Raw genomic sequence first — 16,305 nt, 5'->3', positions numbered from 1 at the left:
GGACATACAAATATGAACAATCATACTAATCATCATGCTGCCTCTTGAATACTCTGAATCTTCACACTGCCTTTTGTGGGGGTTAAAGTTCACTGAGCCTTTACCCCGGTTATGTACAATACTCAAACACATATATAAATGAATGAAAAAAGAAGATTAGGGTATTCTGCACCCACCAAAACTTGTGTGGCTCTCTGTTTCTCTCTCTCCCTCTTTCGTTCTTGCTTCCGTTGAGAGCACTCTCAACTGGTATCAGAACCCGGGTGATCTAGCTGAGCATGCATGAATGCTTGAAGCTCAGTAGCTCTGTGGGAGGAAGGAGAAGCTCTATGGGAAGCTTTGTGGGTGACTTTACTTCCACCCGAGTGTGCAGAGACCTTGGAGGAACCTTTGGAAAAGTCACTTTGGTTTTGCGAAGTGGTTTTGAGAGCCTGTTAAGTGTTTTTAAAGAAAAAGTCATTTTTTGAGCTTTTCCCTGTTCCGCCGTTCGATGACAAAGACTCCGTATTGACTTGTAGAGGCAACTATTGCTTGCTTTTGGTGTCCACTTCACTTCAAGAGCTTGGAAACACCTTCATTCTTGAATCTGAGATCATTTCATTGGATTTTTGACTCACTGTGTCAGTTTCTGCGTTTTTCTGCCCAGGTATTGGAACTCAAGTTTAGAGCAACCATTTGCAGATTTGTCAGTTCTAGTGGACTCAGGAGGTCCTAAAACTTCTATGTTGCTCATCCTTTGCACTCCGGTGGAGTTTACAAATAGCTCTGTTTTCAAAAACGTTTTTCAGTCCGTGTGTTGGACCCAGTGATTGAGACCACGGTTTCCAAAACCGTCTGTCCCATTGCGTTTCGGACGCCCAAAAACCCCTACCTGCCAGTTCTTGCGCGATTCGGTGGAGGATTTTTAGAGTTATAGATCTCTGTGTATTCAATTTCGTCTCTCTGTTATGCATTTTTCATTCTAAGGTTTTGAAACCTTAGATTTATGCCACATGGCAGTGGATAAGTGTTGACTCCCATTTCTCACTCATCGGTTGGGATTTTGGAGTTCCGGCAGAAAATAGATATTTGTAGATTTTTCTTGCTGAGTCCGATTATGCAATGGCGCCCATGTTTTGAGGCATCTCAGGTTCTATTTTCAGTAGCGGTCATTATCGTGGGACTATGATTTCTTGAGCATACCTTATGCAGATCACTCTGGTTGTAGTTTGAGCAATGTGCGCTCATTCATGGTGTGCATTGGGTTGCATTGGATGATTTATAGGCCATTTGGATGCATTGCAGTCCTTATTGGATGCGCTGATAGGCCCAAATTACCTTGTGGGATGCTATTTTTATGGACGCTTTGCACATGGATGCTATTTTATGCTGAGGGACAGCTTTGACACATTGCAGGTGATGCACTGATAGTGCTATGCTCTCTTGGATGAGATATTATTGATGCATATGCCTATGGACAGTGTTTATGCTTGAGCCATTTGGCACTTATTGGCATTTTGGATTGCCATTGCAGTTGGCATTTTCTTTTGGGCCAAATTTGCTCATATGGATGCATAGTACATGCACATGAGTCAGCTGCATCTTTTGATGCTTTTGAGTTTTGGTGATATTTCAGTCTATTGTGGCATACACATTTGGGTGCACCTGGTATTTGGTGTGACTCTCTTGCAGGCACTAGCATTTGGGATTTTGCTTTATTTGCATCATGGCATCCTCTTCCATGTCTGAAAAGGAGTTTTTCAGCATTAAAAAGTTTGATGGGACAAACTTTTCTTTGTGGAAAGAACAAATAAGGGATGTGCTTATTCAAAAGAAGCAGATTAAACCCTTGGCAGGAATTGAAGCTAAGCCTGCAAATATGTCTGAGGATGATTGGAATGAGTTGGATGCATTAGCAAAATCTACTATTAGACTTCATCTTGCAGAGTCAGTTTATTTCACAGTAGTAAATGAGCAGACTGTGAAAGAAACTATGTGCCACTTATGAAAAGGAAACTGCCTCAATAAAGTTTACCTCATGAAGAGGTTGTTTGAGCTGCAGATGAAGGAAAGGGTCTCCATTGCTTCTCACTTGAATGAATTCAATATTATTTTCAGCCAACTTCAGGCTCAAAAGATGAATTTTGATGCGGAGACTAAGGCAATATTTCTCTTATGTTCATTGCCGTCCTCATGGGATACCTTCCGTACAGCTGTCAGTAACTAAGCACCTGGTGGAGTACTGAAATTAAATGATGTTGTGGGTAGCTTATTGGCCGAGGAGATTAGATGGAAGTCTGTGGACGGCAACAAGTAGGATGCAGCCTTAAATGTGCAAAGGGGCAGATCACAATTCAGGGGAAAGTCCCAAGAAAGAGGGAAGTCTCGTAGCAAATCCAGGGCATGGAACATTGAGTGTTACCACTGTGGCAAGAAGGGCCATATGAAAAAGGATTGCTACAAGTTGAAAAGAGAGCAAAAGGATAAGAAAAAGAATGCAAATTGGGGTGCAAATCAAAAGGAAGAGAGTCCAAGGGAGGACAAAGGAAAAGTGAAGATCGAGGAGATCAATGCAGTCACACATGATAGTGACAATGACATTCTCTTCATGTCTAATTTATCTGCAGATTTGCTTACCACTTCAGATGATGCATATTCCCAGGATTGGATTTTGGATTCTGGTGCTTCATTCCATGTTACTCCCCATAGGGAATGGTTCTCCACTTATGACAGTGGAAAGACAGGTTGTGTGCATCTTGGAAATGACTATGCATATGACATAGTGGGAGTAGGTGACATAAAGTTTTCTTTTGCCAATGGGTCTGCATTAATTTTGAAACATGTGAGACATGTGCCTAAGTTGACCAAGAGTCTTATTTCAGTGGGTCAATTAGATGATGCTAGTTTTCACACCACTTTTGGCTTTCAGAGTTGGAAAATTCAGAAGGGCTCTATGCTTTTGGCCAGGGGTGCCAAGTGTGGGACTTTGTATCCCTTACATGTATCAGGGGTATTTGATCATGTTGTTGCAATAACCGAGCAGCCAAGCACTTCTTTGTGGCATTGCAGGTTGGGGCACATGAGCCAGAATGGAATGAAACTCTTATGCCGTTTGGGTTATGTACCACATTTGAGTTTCTCTGATTTTGAATTTTGTGAGCACTGTCTCTATGGGAAGCAAACTAAATCAAGGGGAAAGAAAGACTTTGAAAAGCTTGATTTGGTGCATTCAGACGTGTGTGGTCCCATGCCTACACGATCATTAGGCGGGGCTGAATACTATGTGACATTCATTGATGATGCAACTAGGAAAGTGTGGGCTTATGCTATAGCTCGGAAGAGTGATGTGTTCCAGATATTTAATGACTTTCAGCATTTCTGTGATACACGTGGGATTAAGAGGGAGCTCACATCCCCTCATACTCTAGAGCAAAATCGAGTTGCTGAAAAGATGAACCATACCATTCAAGAAAGGTTGCAATGCATGCTTTCCAATGCAAGTCTTTCTGGTGGTTTTTGGGTTGAGGCAATGAAGACTGCAATGCATGTGATCAATAGATCACCTAGTAAGAGTTTGGATGGTGGTATTCCTGAAGAGGCATGGAGTGGCAAGAAGCCCTCTTACTCTCATTTGCGTATATTTGGGTGTGAGGCATATGCACATGTGCCAAAAGAGCTTCGAAAGAAGCTAGATCCTAAGTCTAGGAAATGCATCTTTCTAGGTTATGGTGAAAGTGGAGAGATGGGCTATCGTCTCTGGGATCCAAAAGCAAAGAAGATCATACGCATCCATGATGTAGTCTTCAATGAGAAGAAGATGCATAAGGCACCCATGAGGGATGTGGAAATGAGGAGAATCACTTTCCAGGATGTGAATCCACGTGCATATGTTGAGAGACAGCAAGTTTTCCATGCACCAAATGTGCAAGAAATGGTACCACCAAGTACTCCCACAGGTATACAATCAAGGGTAGATGATGGATCATCTATTGGTGGAAATGATGAGCCAAATGTGGCTGATATGCAGGTGGGACAGCAAGCTGAAATGCCCTTGAGAAGATCATCTAGAGTGTCTAGACCGCCTGATAGGTTTGTTCCAAGGGTAGACTATGTGATGCTTACTGATTGCGGGGAGCCTTCTTGCTACAGAGAGGCTATGATGCGTGAGGATCAACGCAAGTGGGAGTATGCTATGCAATCAGAGATGAGTTCACTTATGAAGAATAAGACTTGGGACTTGGTTTCTTTGCCACATGGAAAGAAAGCATTGCCATGTAAATGGGTCTACAAAATGAAGGTCACAAGTGATGATGTGCCTAAGTACAAGGCCCGTTTGGTCGTTAAAGGATTCAAGCAAGAGAAGGGTGTGGACTTTGATGAGATATTCTCTCCAGTTGTGAAGATGACCACACTTAGATGCATGCTTGGACTAGTGGCATCAGTGGATATGGAGCTTATGCAGATGGATGTCAAGACAGCTTTCTTGCATGGGGATTTGCATGAGGAAATTTACATGGTGCAACCGGAAGGCTTTGAAGAAAAGGGCAAAGAGCATTTAGTTTGCAAGCTGAAGAAGAGTCTCTATGGTCTTAAGCAAGCGCCTAGAGAATGGTATCAGAAGTTTGATGCTTTCATTCGGTCCCAAGGTTTTAGAAGGGGTGAAATTGATCATTGCCTCTACACTAAAATGGCTAAGGATAATAGCCTGATAATCTTGGCACTATATGTGGATGATATGCTATTGGCTAGCAAGAATACTTATGAGCTAGATGCATTAAAGGCCAAGTTGCATGAGGCCTTTGATATGAAGGATTTGGGACTTGCATGTCATATTCTTGGTATGCGCATCACGCGTGATCGGAGTAGGAAACTCCTTTGGCTTTCACAAAAAGAGTATGTTACAAAAGTATGGCAGCGTTTCAATATGGAGGGGGGGAAGGCAGTGAGTACTCCATTGCCTCCATATGTGAAACTGAGTCATACAGATAGTCCCAAATCAGATGAGGAAAGGGCCATGATGGCCAAGGTTCCTTATGCATCAACAGTTGGGAGTCTTATGTATGCTATGATAGCTACTAGACCAGACATTGCATTTGCAGTGGGAGTTGTTAGCCGGTATATGGCTAATCTAGGAAAGAGGCATTGGGAGGCAGTTAAGTGCATCATGAGGTACATGACGAGTACCAAGGAGATGTGCATCTGCTTTGGTAGAGGAGACATGCGTGTACTCGGGTACACAGATTCAGACTATGCAGGGCATATGGATAGTAGGAGATCCACTTCTGGTTATGTGTTCACCTTTGCAGGTGGTGCAGTGTCGTGGATGTCTCGCGCACAGAAGTGCATTGCTTTGTCTACCACAGAGGCTGAGTATGTTGCACCCACAGAGGGTTGCAAGGAGGCTATATGGCTTGATCGGCTAGTGGGAGATTTGGGGATTCATACAGGTGTACCGACATTGCATAGTGATTCCATGAGTGCTATTCAGCTAGCACGGAATCCGGTCTTTCATGCAAAGACCAAACACATTGAGGTCAGGTACCATTTCATCAGGAAGGTACTTGAGGACAAGCACATAGAGCTTGTCAAGGTTCATACAGATGATAACCCTGCAGATATGCTGACGAAGAGTCTACCTAGTCAGCGGTTTGAGTATTGTCGTGTATTAATAGGCATTGGATAGTATGCTCACTGGTTGTTCTCCCTTAATGGCACATTGTCCTTTAAGTGGGAGGTTGTGGGGGTTAAAGGTCACTGTGCCTTTACCCCGATTATGTACAATACTCAAACACATATATAAATGAATGAAAAAAGAAGATTAGGGTGTTCCGCACCCACTAAAACTTGTGTGGCTCTCTGTTTCTCTCTCTCCCTCTTCCGTTCTTACTTCTGTTGAGAGCACTCTCACCTTTCGAATACTCTGAACCGTCACGCAGCTTCTAGAATCGTGTGCATCTCATTATAGGCTGAAGCCAAGAAAATGACCCTATGAACTGTTACTACATCTACAAGTGAAGCCAATGAAAGAACTACTCTAGAAATTTTGCTGTTGCCTGTCTATATGGTGTACGAAAAGAAACGCCATTAATTACTTACACATAAAACACTTTGGCTCTATGGAAAACATGATAGGATTCTCAACAAAACAAAAGAGCCAAAAAATTGTACCATAATTCTCAAGGAAGCAACTGAAAATTGTAGGCTTGAAGCTTCTTGGTTGCAAATAAACCTCTACACCATTAACCTCAAAGTTGCAAATCTCTTATGCGCTCTCTGGTCATGCATCTAAATTTATAGTCTATGAAAAGCTTAGCGTCAAAATCTTTGAAAAGCAAAAAGGAAAAAAGAAAAAATCAAGCCAAATCTAAGGAACCAAATCAACGGCTTATATGGATGACACATGGCTCAGGGGAGGGAAAGAAAACCCAAACATCTCCCTAGGTTGTCTGCTGGAAAAATAGTGCAGAAGCTGGACGAGAAGGCAATGTAGCACAATACTCTTATATAAAAAGTGGTGTCATTTGTAGTCGTAGAACTTTTTATATGTTTGTTTTGCCCTCCCATAGGTACCTCGATTCTCGAACCGTAAGCCTCTGCTTCCTTCCCTTCTTTTCCTCACAGAACGTGCCGTAAGCCTCTGCTTCCTTCCCTTCTTTTCCTCACAGAACGTGCTTAAATAGGATCGTTCATTAGGACGCGACAGCAACCACAACCACAATGGCCCCTTTTGGAGAGATGGCTTCCTCCACTGAAGCTCGTACTCAAAACAAAAGCAACTGGAGAAGGTAAAGGCTGTAAAATATCATCAACTACTGACAAACACTGAGCAATCCTAAGTTGATTGATTGTGCTTCGTTTAGTAGATGTGGCAGCTGCAAAAGTACTCGGTCGAGTAGATCTGTAAATCCATTAGGAAATTGGCATGTTCTATAAAAGAGCATGAGGAAAGACTGGTGGCAAACGGTGAACACCATGGTAGAACGCCGAGCTTGCAATGTCAAGACAATCCATGGATAGAAACTTCAAAAAATGGTGACCAGTTCCATTGTGAACGAACTAAAAAACGTGGTGTTCGAACAACACAAGGCGATGGAAAGCATATTCAGCTTGCAGATTTATCATTTGGTGCATTGAAATCCTTAAGGACATGTACGAAGTGAACAACGATGCAAGGATTCTTGACCTCGAGACAAAGCTAGCAGTATGGCATGCACATTGATGAGGGGGACATGATTCAAGATGAAGGGGGTGAGGGATCAACTTTCAATGGTCGGTTAGGCGATAGATCCGTCAAGGATGGCTAGGGTCTTGCTTGACATGCTTCCCAAAAGCGACAATAATTTTGTTTTATGACTATGATTGTAGGACAGCGGTTGGTACTAATAACTGTCGAGGAGCTAGTTTGCTTTTATAGGAGGAAGCTCGAGCAGCAACTTGAGATGATGAACTTGTTAAAGCCTTAGTGATGGAGACAAGGATGTCTATGGGATGGAGTGTGATGAAGCCAAAAGAGTATTTGCTTGAAAGATCATGGTCTAGGTATTCCAGAGAGCCACTTGATTTTAGAGATACGTGTGGGTCAACCACTGGGGTCTCATTCCTTGAGATGGTCATATGGATGTGGACATTATCAAGGGAAGGACATGTTGAAAGAAACCTTAGGAGTGTGGTGGTTGGAAGACTTCAAGGTGTCCACTTATTGTGAGGGGGAAAGCTGATGATGCTTGCATCCGGATTACCCAAGATCACTGGCGGGCTCATGATTGAAGTTTGTGGTGCCATGGACCTGTTGCATTGCCAACATTATACCTCTGTACCAGGATGGTTCTCTTGTGTAGGATTGAACCTGGAGGAGTAGGAGCTACTATTGAAAGACCAAGGAACAACGATGACTCTGAATCACTCCAAACTGCTTGTTGTCTATGGAAACTGATGGAGCATCTACATTGAGAAGTAGGGTTTGGGCCGTGATGTGTCGATGAGATGGGATGTTGGATTTTAGGTGGTCACCTCCCCATCTATGAGCCCCCAAATAAGGAGTGCATGGGGGAGGTGTACCAAGTTAGATTAGATGTCACATTGGCAAGTCTAACAGAAAAGATAGGGCTGCCACATGAGCAGCACATGGGTTGCCTTGTGCACAACACCTAGACAATGTACCTGGCTGCTTGTGGAGCTTCTGGAGAATAGATTTAATATAAGTCAGAGGCGAGCCATCAGAGGATGTACGGAGCATCTGGCACAGTTGTGTAGGCATGTAAAGGTATTGGAACAGAGGTGTCTGGAATACAGGCAGACTGCACAGATTATAGTTTTCTAGAGAGGGCTGCAGAAGATTGTACGGAGCTGTCCAAGAGGCAACAAGGCTGGAGCATGTCCAAACACAAAGACAGGAGACAAAGAGCAGATCTGCAGCTATCGAGCGTGGAGGTTGGGCCAAGCAGAGGCTTGGAAAGAACCCGGAATAGGGCAAGACAAGCCTGGGGCCAGTGGCATGCTACCATGTGGGCAAGTGGGGTTGTAAATGGCTGCTGACTGGATTGGGTTTTACAAACCTAGGGATCGTCGAGTGTTAGGGCTGATCCAGTCAGGTATTTTAGGGCTCCTTTGGGGCCTATGAAAGGTAGCCCATTGAGGGCTAATTCTATCCATTCATTGAGTGACTTGTGTTAGCAATCCAATGTGCTTCGAGGTTCCAGGAGGCTATTGGTGTAGTAAGGGAAGTGGCTGACTGCAGGAAATAAAGATTTTATCATGAGACACTCCATATGTCATGCATATCTTGCCTCTTTCATGCAACTACTCAACTCTACAACTTAGCATTTGTATACCCTCTTAGGAAGGATATAATGTGTGTATAATTGCACCACATTATCCGACTAGGTCTAAATATAACTTATCACTAGATCAAGTGATCCACTTGTGTTAGCGCGGATGTCTTTGATAGCAATACATATGCTTCAGCATTCATTGGATCTAACTCAAAAACAGCATTTGCAACATGCATAGCTCGCTCCACGCCATTATGAATCCTGCATGATGAAAGCAAGCTTAACCATACTGAAGAAAGATTCTCAAATGGCATGCTGTTGATCAGGTCCTCTGCCTCTTCCAATAGTCCTCGGCACCCAAGAAGGTCAATTATGCACAAATAATGCTCCACAAAGGGAGCTATGCCATAGTTTTTCTTCATTAAGGCATAGCATTGCCTCCCATCAGTGACCAGACCTATGTGACTACATACAGTCAAAATGCAGATGAAGGTGATCTTGTCTGGTGTAAAGCCTTCAACCTGCATTTGGCCAAACAATTCTAGGGCCTCCTTGCCATGCCCATTTTGGGCATGTGCTGAGATCATGGCATTCCAGGAGAATGCATTCCTTAGTGGCATCTTTGCAAACACAGCCTTTGCATTATCTAGGCTCCCGCAACTGCCATACATATTGATTAGGGCTGTCCCCACAGCAACATCTGTCTCCCATCCATTGCCAACAATTGTAACATGGATCTCTCGACCCTCTTTTAAGGTTGCCACGCTTGCACATGCATCAAAAATGGAGATGAAGGTGATCTTATTTGGTTGAATCTTTGCAGCCTGCATTTGACCAAAGATTTCTATTGCCTCGTCTCCACAACCCTTCTGGGCACACACTGTAATCATAGCGTTCCAAGAGACCACATCCCGCTATAGCATCTCAAGAGTACAAATTTCAAAATACTATTTTGTCAAACACAGCACGAGCAAACTCCATGCTCCCACATTTACTATACATTTGAACGAGAAGGTTACTAAAAAATATGTTATCCTCATATTCACAAACTGCTTATGTGTTCATGCACACGTCCACCTTCAGAAAGGGCCTTCGCACTTATGCAACGCCTTAAAAGCAATGCATAAGTAGCAGCATCTGTCTTTGGACCAAGCTGTGCGATCTCCTCATTCAAGCTTCCAGGAGGGTGCCCATCTAACGGGGCCTTGTGGGTTTTTGGCAAAAACGATCCCAGCACGTTGCGGATGGGCTTATCCGTAGCTCGAGGACCAGGCATAGTAGAGCTTGTAGGCGTACGACATACTAACCTGTGCCCTTGGTTTCTCTCCAAGGAAGACGGTACAATCACAAGATGAGGGATGTCCAATGCCTATGAAGGAGGAGGAGAAATGCGAAATAGGAATAAAGCCATATGTTTTGGCCTTCCCTCTTATATTTGGATCAGAACTTAGTTTCTTCTCCATCAGAAGTGGTAGGCCGCGTAGCCGTCTGTATTTGGAACCAGAGAAACTCTCGTCTTTCAAATTCAACAAAGGCAACACAATCGTCTAATCTAAAGCAAAGTAAACCATGGATACGAAGCAGAGATGGAGATGGACACGAAGAGAGAGAGGGAGAGGGAGAGGGAGATGGAGTGAGCTTCGAAGTACCTAGTTTTCTTATCAGAGAGATGGAGATGATGAAGACGAAGATGACGATGAAGATAAAGATGAAGATGACACAAATAAACTAGTACCTGTAAGAGTTTGCACCAGAAATGGTTGTTCGCAAACTGCCAAATATCGTCCTTCTTACAAAATGATTGCGTTGTGGTCTGCAAAGATTTTGACGAGCAGTGGAAAAACTTCAGATGTGTGGAATGCCAAATCTTGTCCTTCTTTTGCAAAATGATTGCACGGAGGTCTGCAAAGAACTTCAGCTATGGAGGTATGCAAAGAACTTCAGATGTGTTGAAGATCTTTGATCTCAAAAAATCGATGAGGGGACGAAGAGACTGGACTCGATATTTGAATCAATGAGGGAATGAATAGAAAGGAATCGATGAGGAAACTTTCAAAGAAAATCTAAAAAGGAAAGGCACACACATTGAAAGGACTAATCTCCAATGAGGAAAGACAAGGGTGGAAGAGAAGAGGAGAACGAGGAAGTTAGATTGGAGTTCCGTTGGAAGAATTTCTTGCCAAATTATAAAATAAATAATACATCGAATACATCGTTTCATGAAATGACAAGTGGCTTCATGAGAGGCAAGATTTCTTTATGTCACAATGCTACCTGCCTAAACATTGCAATAATATTAGCTGTCTTTCATTTACTGGGTGTGATGTATTTTATAATACATCGAATACATCGTTTCATGAAATGACACGTGGCTTCATGAGAGGCAAGATTTCTTTATGTCACAATGCTACCTGCCTAAAAATTGCAATAATATTAGCTGTCTTTCATTTACTGGGTGTGATGCAACAAACAGAGCACTGGTGATGGTGGTGGAGATGCATGAGGAGGCTCGTGGACAGGGCTATTGTGCTCAACATGATCTCAAGAGGTTTTGGGTTTTGCCCCTCATCGCCTCTCTCCTCAATACCTCGGTCTCACTTAGCCTATTCAACTTGCTCACTCTCTCCAGGTGCTTTTCTGCAGCTCTCTCCGATTGTCCTTTGGTAGTTATTGCCTTTGTTTCAATCCCGTTTCTCAGGCTGCGTTTTGCCAGATGTTCAACTTCCGATCTCCAAGCCCAAAGCAAGGAGACAGTCCGGAGCTGCTATGACCCAGAAGGACGCTTTGGAGCTTTCTCGCAAGCATTGGCTGACTGCATTATCTTCGCCTGAACGTTTATCTCTGTCTTCCGAGCAGCTGATCGACGTTTCTGAGGCAGAAGGGGGATTCCTTGCTGCTTATTCGACGCTAGTAAGCTGCGGCAAGGATGCGAACGTTCCCTCCTCGGATGCCTGTGTGCTTGGAATCGATCCTGACGTGTCTGGTGCTGTGGCAGTGCTGAGGGGTGACAACATGACTACTGCCGAGGTACTCTTGGACGTTCTTGAATCTTGATTAAGCTGTAGTCAAGAAATTAATATTGCAAACTTTCTTACGCATACGGATAGTCACTTGAAGTACCTTTAAACTCTGGGCTTCATTGCCGTAAAAGATTTAAAATGGCAAGTTGTACTGGTAGTTTAGAATAAGTAAAGCGATTCAATTTTGTTGTATGACTCAATCGTTTACCTTAGAAAGCGAGGATCGATTGAGCATTTTTACATCTGAATTGGAAAATGTCGACAACCATGCTGATTGCTAGGAATATCAGCCAACTTGTAAAATTACATTGGCTTCAGGTTATAACAATTCTAACTCGGTAAAAAAGCTTTGCTTTGGTTCATTAAACTTACTTACCTTGCCCTACGATTCCATTTTGATTTCCAGTTTTACAGCTCTTTGTGTTGCGGGATGGTATGTGATGCATCCTCAAGTTTCCAAATACAATGGGGGTGCTTCTCCTTTAGTGCTAGCCTTTGTTATGGCTGAGTTTGCCCTTCACCTCCAGAGTGCCGACAGAAACTCAGTATGAAGACTTTGTAAAAATGAATGCTCAAGTATGTGTGGGTGTGTGGATTTGTATGTGTGAGAGCATATTTTTATACTATGGTCTATACCCACTGTTGGGGGCTGATGACAACAGTGGGGATGTCATAGTAGCTAGTCCCTGCTATGCGTGATGGAGTTTATGGTTTTCAATCTTATGAGTGACTATCGTGAGATTGAAACGGCACTATGTTGTGTTTTTAGAGGATGAGTTTGGGAATATTCCTGAGGTATATACAATGGGGGTTTACATCCTTATAATATTTCTTTCGACTCTGGAGTGTACAGTTGTATAAAGAAGGTCATCCAAATAATCTCGCTCATTAGTGGGCATGTTTTGCGCCTAGTTGTCCTCTCTTTCCCACCCCTCCTCGCTTTTGATTGAATTGCTGTTTCAAATATTTTTAAACCACATATATCCATATCCTTCGATTGCAATGTCCTCTTTGACGTGAAGGAAAGGGATGATCAATTTTTACATCGTTTGTGCTCTCCATTGTTGATTTGTTTTTGCATTTGGATTCCTCTGGAGTGTTTCTTGCATACAAAATTCGAATTTCCCATCTTCCCAACTCCAAAAACGTGCTTTGTTCACCCAGTCACATATCTTCTTGTACCCTTGGACTTTGTTTTTATATAGCTTGTTTGTTAACTTTCACCGATTGTGTACTGTAGGTGTTTGATGTACCCAGTTTACAGGTGATGGTAGGCACAAAACAACGGAGACGGCATGATGCTCGATCTATCGTGGGTTTGGTAAATGGAGTGAATGCGCCTCATGGTACGCAATTGCTTGCTTGAGCTTGCAAGCATGCTATGAAAGGACACGAGGGTCTGTCCATTGTGTTTTGGTAGCCTTTAAAGTTTGATGACAACATGGAATATTTATTGTTTTTGATGCCATTTCTGCAAATTGAAAACTGGCAGTAATACACACATCTTACATTATATACCATGATTTTTTGTTGTGTCTGTGTATTGGTTCAGGTCTGTTGACTTACAAGCTATTTGACATTGTTGATTTTGCACGTCATATCACTTTTAAGTGAGAGTAGGCACATAATTAACATGATTATGTGATTGCCTTGCGGTTTGCCGAATCACTTTATGGGAGGTTTTAGGGGTAACAATGCAGAAGTAAACCCTTGCTTCATGCACCTGCAGGCAATTTTGTATTGCACTATATTTTTTGAGAGGAAAGTCCAGTGAGCTATGTTTAGAGTACAGATTCCAGTTTAAACCTCTCCGCATGAGGTAAGGAACAGGGTGAATGAGGAAATGAATATGTGCTAAACTGGCAATTTATGAAAATTTATGAGTGTGGTGTTATGATAGTTGCCTTTCTTATTCAAACACGGAGTTGTTGTTATATATGTAATTTTCTTTGATTATTGCCTGCCTTATTCAAACAGGGAGTTATTGATACATACATACATACACAGCCAGCCTTGAAAAGGCCACTAACCAGCCTGTGGCCTTTACCAGCCAGCCTTGAAAAGGCCACCAACCAGCCTGTAGCCTGCCCTTGACCCTAGTAAATGTGCTCAGGTTCCCCCTCCCCCCACCCCAAGAGAATGTGTACCTACTCCTAGCTCTGGGCAGGCACACCCACAAAGAAGCCCTCTCTCACTATGAGATGCCATAAACTTTAACAAGGTGATGTTTGGTCCAAGTATACTTTGGAATGCAGTTAAACAGATTGGACCAAACATCACCTTGTTAGTTTATGGCCTTTCGGTAGGCTTTCGATTGCCTTTCGGTAGGCTTTCGATTGCCTTCCCTGCCCTAACCGCTCCAAAAAAGCTGCGAGAGTCCAGACAACTCCAAGGCTTGACGGCTGGGCTGATAGCACAAAATTCCAGCCAGGTATGCTATGCTGGGCACTGATCTGAATCATGCGTGTAATACAAGAGAGTATGTTGTGTGCGGCACAACTAGCCCAACGCTCTACCTTTCTAAGCATTGACTTGGTATCACGCATCGACACTCTGAGCCCGTGCGAGACAAACAACTCGACCAATATTGACTATATACGAACATTCAAAACTTTTGGCCGACAATAGTGTATGACTAACGTTTAGTGCTGCACACTTGAGACATTCCGAGAAGCTCTATCTTGAGCAGTAGACCCCGTTAGGTCGCTCTTTCGAGTATTATGTCGGTCCCCTTCACTTACTAGGAGGGAGAAACAGAGATTGCTACTGGGAGAAACATGGATTATTACGTTCATAAACTTAGCGAGTTTATGGTACATAGAGATATCCTCAAGCATTTGTCGAGTTTATAGTGAGTATAGATGCCGGCATTTGGTTTGTCACCCCTTCTCCATTACTCGGATCTACCCATTACTGAGATGGAATAGCTCCACTCCATATGTTAGTGGGAAAGCTCAGCTCTGTATTAGCGGCTTGATGGTCTGAGGCTCGCTAGCCACGCCCATAATATTTCGTAGAGGTCCGCCCTGGAAGTTCTGTAACACCTCTATGCTCTCGAGATCCATCAATGAGATAGAGCAGCGTTCAACACCCCTCCTCTATGCCCCTCCTCTTGTTTGAACACTGTTCAACGCCCCTCCGCTACATTGGCCATAACCATCCTCTACAAGAGGGGGTGCTAGACGATGAGGATTCTTCCTCTAAATTTCCTTCTTGGAGAAGGAAGATGAATGTCATCTCCCATGAAAGGAATTCGGTGCCTGTATTTCCTGTGATCCCTGCATCTAGGATGTCTTGAACTTCGACTATTCTAAACCCGTTGTCACAAAAGTGAGCCAAGCATTTTACAAACTTGGGTTCCTCTACGAACACATCAAAAAAGGAATCTTCAAAAATCTTCACATCAGTACGAGCATCACAGGCATTCTATATTCGTCAAGGGTGCAAGAGGATGGTTATGGCCAATGTAGCGGAGGGGCGTTGAACAGTGTTCAAACAAGAGGAGGGGCATAGAGGAGGGGTGTTGAACGTTGCTCTATCTCATTGATGGATCTCGAGAGCATAGAGGTGTTACAGAACTTCCAGGGCGTACCTCTACGAAATATTATGGGCGTGGCTAGCGAGCCTCAGACCATCAAGCCGCTAATACAGAGCTGAGCTTTCCCACTAACATATGGAGTGGAGCTATTCCATCTCAGTAATGGGTAGATCCGAGTAATGGAGAAGGGGTGACAAACCAAATGCCGGCATCTATACTCACTATAAACTCGACAAATGCTTGAGGATATCTCTATGTACCATAAACTCGCTAAGTTTATGAACGTAATAATCCATGTTTCTCCCAGTAGCAATCTCTGTTTCTCCCTCCTAGTAAGTGAAGGGGACCGACATAATACTCGAAAGAGCGACCTAACGGGGTCTACTGCTCAAGATAGAGCTTCTCGGAATGTCTCAAGTGTGCAGCACTGAACGTTAGTCATACACTATTGTCGGCCAAAAGTTTTGAATGTTCGTATATAGTCAATATTGGTCGAGTTGTTTGTCTCGCACGGGCTCAGAGTGTCGATGCGTGATACCAAGTCAATGCTTAGAAAGGTAGAGCGTTGGGCTAGTTGTGCCGCACACAACATACTCTCTTGTATTACACGCATGATTCAGATCAGTGCCCAGCATAGCATACCTGGCTGGAATTTTGTGCTATCAGCCCAGCCGTCAAGCCTTGGAGTTGTCTGGACTCTCGCAGCTTTTTTGGAGCGGTTAGGGCAGGGAAGGCAATCGAAAGCCTACCGAAAGGCAATCAGAATGACCAAGCTTCTCACAGTAGAGGCACTTCATTTGCCTCTTTTCCTCTGCATCCTCGGTCTTGTTTTTGTTCTTGGAGTCTTTGAACTTACCCTTGCCGGGCTTGTCTCTTGCCACGAGAGCCTTCTCGTCTGATTGAGTAAACAGATTTTCCCGAGCCTCTTCCTACAACAGTAAAGGCCCAAGCTCCTTGCAGGTGAGAGGCTTGGTCCTTTGTCCTACAGTGACCGTAG

The 16,305-nt window shown here is 43.5% G+C and overlaps 1 protein-coding gene across 2 annotated transcripts in view; it reads left to right on the top strand.

The window, feature by feature from the left end:
• Window positions 1-11,173: 11,173 nt before the first annotated feature.
• LOC147888223 (Holliday junction resolvase MOC1, chloroplastic-like) overlaps window positions 11,174-16,305 on the top strand; it is a 99,949-nt gene continuing 94,817 nt past the window's right edge. For both annotated transcript variants that reach the window (XM_087393664.1, XM_087393663.1), the window contains exons 1-3: window positions 11,174-11,379; window positions 11,464-11,777; window positions 13,011-13,116. In XM_087393664.1, the coding sequence (XP_087249790.1) occupies window positions 11,250-11,379; window positions 11,464-11,777; window positions 13,011-13,116 (550 nt within the window). In that variant the 5' untranslated portion in view covers window positions 11,174-11,249. The remainder of the gene's footprint in view (window positions 11,380-11,463; window positions 11,778-13,010; window positions 13,117-16,305) is intronic.

The sequence above is a fragment of the Dipteris shenzhenensis genome, chromosome 22 (assembly GCF_047967505.1).
Source record: "Dipteris shenzhenensis isolate YYH24624 ecotype China chromosome 22, Dip_SZ_1.0, whole genome shotgun sequence".
Taxonomy (NCBI): Eukaryota; Viridiplantae; Streptophyta; class Polypodiopsida; order Gleicheniales; family Dipteridaceae; genus Dipteris; species Dipteris shenzhenensis.
This window is presented reverse-complemented; position numbering and strand designations above follow the sequence as displayed.